This window comes from Gouania willdenowi, chromosome 10 (assembly GCF_900634775.1).
Source record: "Gouania willdenowi chromosome 10, fGouWil2.1, whole genome shotgun sequence".
Classification (NCBI taxonomy): Eukaryota; Metazoa; Chordata; class Actinopteri; order Blenniiformes; family Gobiesocidae; genus Gouania; species Gouania willdenowi.
The window spans coordinates 18,769,799-18,775,802 of record NC_041053.1 but is presented as its reverse complement, the minus strand read 5'-3'; the positions used below and the strand labels follow the sequence as shown (position 1 = coordinate 18,775,802).

Sequence of the window (6,004 nt, the reverse complement as noted above, 5' to 3'; positions counted from 1 at the left end):
ACGTAGGAGTAGTTTTTACTAACTGGGAAAAGTTTTTCTACAAGAAGATTGATCAGTCTCCACCAATCAATCTACCTCCACATGCTCTTCATTAATGCTTGTGGTGGAAACGGGAAAAGGACATCATTGGAACGTTCCCACAAAGTCAGGAGCATGGTATTGTCCTGAATGCCCCAATGATTCCACCTGTGTCAAACTCTGGCCCGGGGGCCAAATTCGGCCCTTTAAAGCATCAATTCGGCCCGCAGAAGAAAGTAAAAATTACAGAGAAAACATGAATCATTGTGTAAATGAAACTCAACACTCCCAGTGCTTATATGTCAGTGTATGTTTTGGTCATTGACGTTTCCGTTCAGAAAAGGAAATTCATCCATCCATTTTCATACCCGCTTATTCCCGTTTAATAGGGTCACGGGGGTCTGCCGGTGCCAATATCCGGCGCTCATAGGGCGCTTGGCGGGGGTACACCCTGGACAGGGCGCCAGTCCATCACAGGGCAACACAGACACAGACAACCATTCACTCTAGAAAAGGAAATTGAAAAACAAAATATGAGTGGTTATTTGATTAACGTTGTCCAAATTCAAGGCATATATCTTCATCAAGTTCAAACAGGGATAAACAAACATTTAAAAATAGGTTGATTTTCAATTTTTGTTTTTTTTAAAAAAAAAAATCCGTTTTTTTTAATTATGTGAGACCGGAAGTTGTTCTTTTCAAAATAAGAGCACGCTGCTGTTTTTCTGGTGCCAAAATATATGAATTATCTCTATATTTTGCCTGCTGTTTAAAATATCTTTGGAACCATAAGTTATCATAAATTATTTTTGAAATGGCAAAACAAGGTTTGTCATCTGCAGAAATCACTACAAATATATTGCACATATTACATATATTATATCCAACTCACTGATGCACCATTTTCTGTTCAAAATCTCCTCACACGTCTTGCTGAAAAACTCCCATTCCCACTTTTGTGCGATATTTTTGCAGCAATTTCTGCAGATGACAAGCCTTATTTTGCCATAATTCATATATTTGGCACCAGAAAAACCTAATCTGGTCAGAAGGAAAAACAGTGAAGTATGGAAGAGGTGGAACATGGCTATTGAGGAGCTGTAGGGAAAAAGATTAGGGCCAGTTTTTATGAAGACTGTTGTCGTATATGGTGAATAAGCCTGAGTCAGCTTCTGTAGATTTAATTAGCAAACCTTTGATTTTTATCACAATATTGTACTTTTATTTTTCGAAATTTCGACTTTAATCTTGACATTATTCTTGATTTGCCCAAAATTATTTTCTCATTTACTAAAAAAATAATAATTCTAAAATTGTTTTTAATCTGAGCTACTTTTTTAAATTGGTTTCAGATTCCTTTTAAGATGAAAGGCAAGATTATGCCAAATTTGAAAATGGGGATTTAAAAAATAAAATAAAATAATTTGCACACCTATTATTAAACAAGCTAAAAAAAAAATTGAAAAAAAAGAAGAAACCATTATTACATTTAACACACATTAGCAGTTAGAATGCACAGTCTCAAATATTTTATGGTAGTTTTTAAAATGTCAGGATTTAGATATAGGAAACAACAAAGGTAAAGCCAACAAACTCTTTAATATGATGTTTTATTCGTTTTATTGATAGTGCTTATTTTTTCATACATGACAATATAAAACATTGTAAGTAAAATATAGATCAATCCATCACATAAGTCCCTATAAAAAATTTAAAAATCAATTAAATACAGAATATTATCTTCATTATAAACCCTTACTGAAAAGACTAAGTAATATTAAAAGTCAAGACACATTTTATTTTTGTGTCATGAGTGCACTTTAAATAAATTCTCCCCCCATAATAACAACAATATGGTACAGAAAGTGTGGAAAAAGACACCTCATCCACCAAGAGATGATTTTGTAAACTGTTAATAACAGACATGTGCAAAGCCATTCTTTTCACGTCTCTCTTCCAGAACTTTACTGTTTAGATATATATAAAAAAAAAGGCAAAAAAGACCCCAAAGGAAACGTTACCTTAAAAGTATAAAAAGACAAATGTTCCCCTCATGATTGTGTGCACGGTACATTCATAATGCACATTTGGTCAATATATTGCACAATTGTAAACACTTCAGTATACCATGATAATGCTTTTTCTGTTAAGGCTGTCACATTTTTTTGGCTCAACTTCTGGTCAGGTTGCTTTGGCTGCATTGTTGTACTCTTCATTAGCTGTTACGCTCGACTGCTACTCCTCAGAAGTGATGAGGAACTCGTCACAGTTCACATTTCTTTCACCTTTTTTTTTTTTTTTTTTAGCAGTTCATTGAATCATAATTGCCTCCTTTTATCTGTTTCTTTTTCTTATTTTCACTGTCTCACACAGGCACACACACATGCACAGCCCTCTATTTAAAACCTCTGACATGCACACACACTACATGTTTGATTGCACTGTAAATCTCCATCAGCCTCCTTTGCTCCTCTCCTCTTTTGGGCTGCGTCACGCGTAGTTTATTCCACTGTCACAGACTTGGCCAGGTTTCTGGGACAGTCAACCTGTAAACGAAAAGCAGAGTGTAAAACAAACAGTTACAACGAGCTGTACAACATCATCATCATCATCATCATCATCTCCTTTAAGATTAGCCACATGGGCAACAGGGGGCCACGTGTATGGCCCTTAGTCTAACTTTGTGCGCCCCCCCAAAGTAAAAGTGCAAAATAACTCCAAAAACACACAAAAATTTACAAAAATATGGGAGAAACTTACGACAAAAAATGTACAATATGACTCCAAAAACAAACCAAATGACAACAAAAACACACAAAACAGCAAAAATAAAATACACAAAAATGACAGACAAATATATGACAAATTGAGTAACACTTTGCTTAATGTTTTATACATAACGCTGACATTGTGCTGTCATTAGCATTAATAAGGTGTCATGAAGGCTGTCATTAAGTTGTCATTAAAGGACCCATGTTAAGCTAAATTAACATTTCTGTGCTTTAAACATCATAAAAGTGTTATTAGGGCTTCATACACATGCCCAAAGTGTTTTTTTCATTGATTCCCTCAATCGTTAGTTAGAGGGTGATTTGCTCCTTTCTTACTGCAGGGTGAGCACAAACACCTCGCTACAATTTGATGACGCGTTCCCACTTTGATGACGAATTTGACGCGGCACTGAGCTGGTGAAGCCGTGCCTCCAGGAAGCTCTCTGCTGTGATTGACATGTAAACAGACAAGCCCATGAAGGTGAGCATTTCAGCGTCTTTCATGCAGTGCTATGTATGTGTTTTCTACAGTCTATGTATGTACCGGTGAATGCCCCGCCCCCACGCTCTGTCTCGTGTTTATAAAGCAGCATGAGCTCGGCTACGGAGTGGGTGGGAGGAGGGCGGAACGTCCTCTGGCCCTACGTCACCGTGCGGGGAGGAGGAAGTCAGTGTCCCATCTATAGACACGCCCACTCATGAATATGCATAAGTAGGCCGCAAATCAGCTCGCTTGTGTGGAGTTGCTCAGAAAGTGACATTTCAGAAGCTAAAACTCTGGAAAACAAGTGAGTTTGGGAAAAGAAACCTCAAATACTATGTTTTTGGTGTTCTTATAAAAATAGTATGACAAGTGTCGTTCGCTGAATTATGACCTTTGGACCTATGTTGGCATTTTTTGAGTTAGGTGGAGGGATCAAGTGGGGTTAGGGATTAGGGTTCATGCTAATGACAGATGTCATGTCATAATAATGACAGCAAAATGTTAGCCTTTATGAAGACAACTTCAAGTAAAGTGCCAAAAAGTAAAGTAAACTTCCAAAAACAGACAATACAACAAAAACACAAAACCTCTGTTTATTCCTGTATTAATGCTCAAATTGTTCATTATTCTAAATGATGACATGAAAGTTGATCATGTGGCCCTCAGATCATCACATTTTTGTGTCTCCTGTTGTAAAAAAGTTGGCCATCACTGTTGTAGATCATCATATCATGTATTAAAGTGAATGGTGTGACTATGGTATACTGAAAAGGTATATATCTGTCCAATAGATAGCCAAAATGTGACCAGTGCTTTTCAGCCACACATACCAGCAAATTATATTTCCATAATTTAGCAGTATATATGGATTAGCATCTAAGACATCAATATTACTATAGGCAAAGTAGTCAAATACACCTCCACATGTGTATTTAGCACAATAATTCAGCATTTGTTGGCGCTGCACAGGACTTTCTCAAAGCATAAGTTTGTGCTGTGGCTCCATAAATGTTGGGAGCCTGAGGCTGGATGAATGCATCAGTCTGAGTAGTGCTGCCCTGTCACTGTTGTTCAAGGAACAACGATGATTAAACATCAGGGTCGTTCAAGTTCAGTAAAGTATGTGCGAACCAAGATCTATCATTCAAGCTCAAGGTTTAGAATGGCTGGGAAAACGTGAATCATTGTGTAAATGACAAAATAATGTAGCTGTGCATATCCCAGTAGGGTTGCAAAGGGGCGTAAATTATCTGGCAAATTGTCACCGGAACTTAAGTCAAGGAAATTTGCCAATATCCAAAAAAAGGAAACATTTTAATGGGAATTATTATTATTATTATAATTAAGCAGAAATTGGTATCACTGTGTATCATATCCATATATACATATTGGCATCCAATGCAAAATAATACACAAAGATAACATTTCAAAAGTTTAATTTAGAAGTAGAACTTTACATTTATTCAAGTGGAGTTTCTACAATATTCAATATACATTGCATGGGTTCACAGTTTTCCCATGCTTGTATAAACACAATGGAAGTAATTTCTACTCTCAAATTGTTGAAAGAAACCTTTTTTTTTTCTCCAAAATCCTGTTCAATCCTCAAATTATTTGACAAAATTTCCCCAAATTAAACACATTTAATCACTACCTGTCACCACTGCTTGGATATTGTGCCTTATATACTACATAATTTTATATAATTTATACATGGAAATGCAAAGTAGCACTAATGGTGAAATTGTTAGATTTCCAACCTCTGTGGCCCACTTTAAATTCAACTTATCTGTATTTGGCCCCTGAACTAAAATAAGTTTGATAACCCTGTTATAATACATGATATCATATTTTATTTTATTTTGTTTTATTACAACCTGTTAGATTTTTTTATCAGAACAATGGTCAGGGATATAAAGGATATTTGACATTCAGCTATTAGGCAAAAATTCTGGAATCTTAACACAATAATGTAATCAGGGCTTTATATTAACACCTGCCAAATGCGGGTAAAAATTAACTTTGGCGGGTAACATTGTAGCATTACTAGCCATTTTGGCTGGTGAAGAATGAAACAAATACTACTGCGTGTGTTTGAATCGTAGGCTAAAGAAACGATGTTGCAACATTGTTGCCAGATTGGACTGTTTTCGGCCAAGAAAATTGAGGGTTTTTGTGTGTGTTTAGACTTTAAAACGTAATCTATATCTGGCAACACTGCTGGCTGTACTAATCCTACATTTCCCATGAACACTATGCTGTGACGTGTCATACAACAATTGGCTATGTGCTTAGTTAGCGTGACTTATTTATGGCTCGTTATGGGAGGAGTCAGACGGAATGATGATGTAAAAAAGGAAAGCTGTTGCTGACACAGGGGAAAATGAAGATAAAAGAGGATCTGAACAGAAGTTAGTACTTGATTTTTTTCTAACTTTTAACAGTGTTTCATGGATCCAATTTTCATCTGAGTTAAGTTTGTTTTTAAAGTTATGAGAATATACTTTATAAAATATTTACTTCCCCGATGCACCCAAAGTTCCATATTGCACCTTTAGGCATTGTTACAACATTGTTTTTGAATTAAATGTTTGTTCTTTTACCATTTTATTGTATTTATATTTTTTTTTATATATATATGGCAATCAACTAATATACAAACTATTTAAAAAAAAACATGAACGATTAAATCTATTCTGTGATACTCATAATGTAGTTTATTTTCGCTATA

At 35.6% G+C, this 6,004-nt stretch overlaps 1 protein-coding gene across 1 annotated transcript in view; it reads right to left on the bottom strand.

The window, feature by feature from the left end:
• Positions 1-2,277: 2,277 nt before the first annotated feature.
• Positions 2,278-6,004, bottom strand: part of gfpt2 (glutamine-fructose-6-phosphate transaminase 2) — a 33,236-nt gene continuing 29,509 nt past the window's right edge. The window contains exon 19 of the mRNA XM_028460048.1: positions 2,278-2,564. Coding sequence (XP_028315849.1) covers positions 2,520-2,564 — 45 coding nt within the window. The 3' untranslated portion in view covers positions 2,278-2,519. The remainder of the gene's footprint in view (positions 2,565-6,004) is intronic.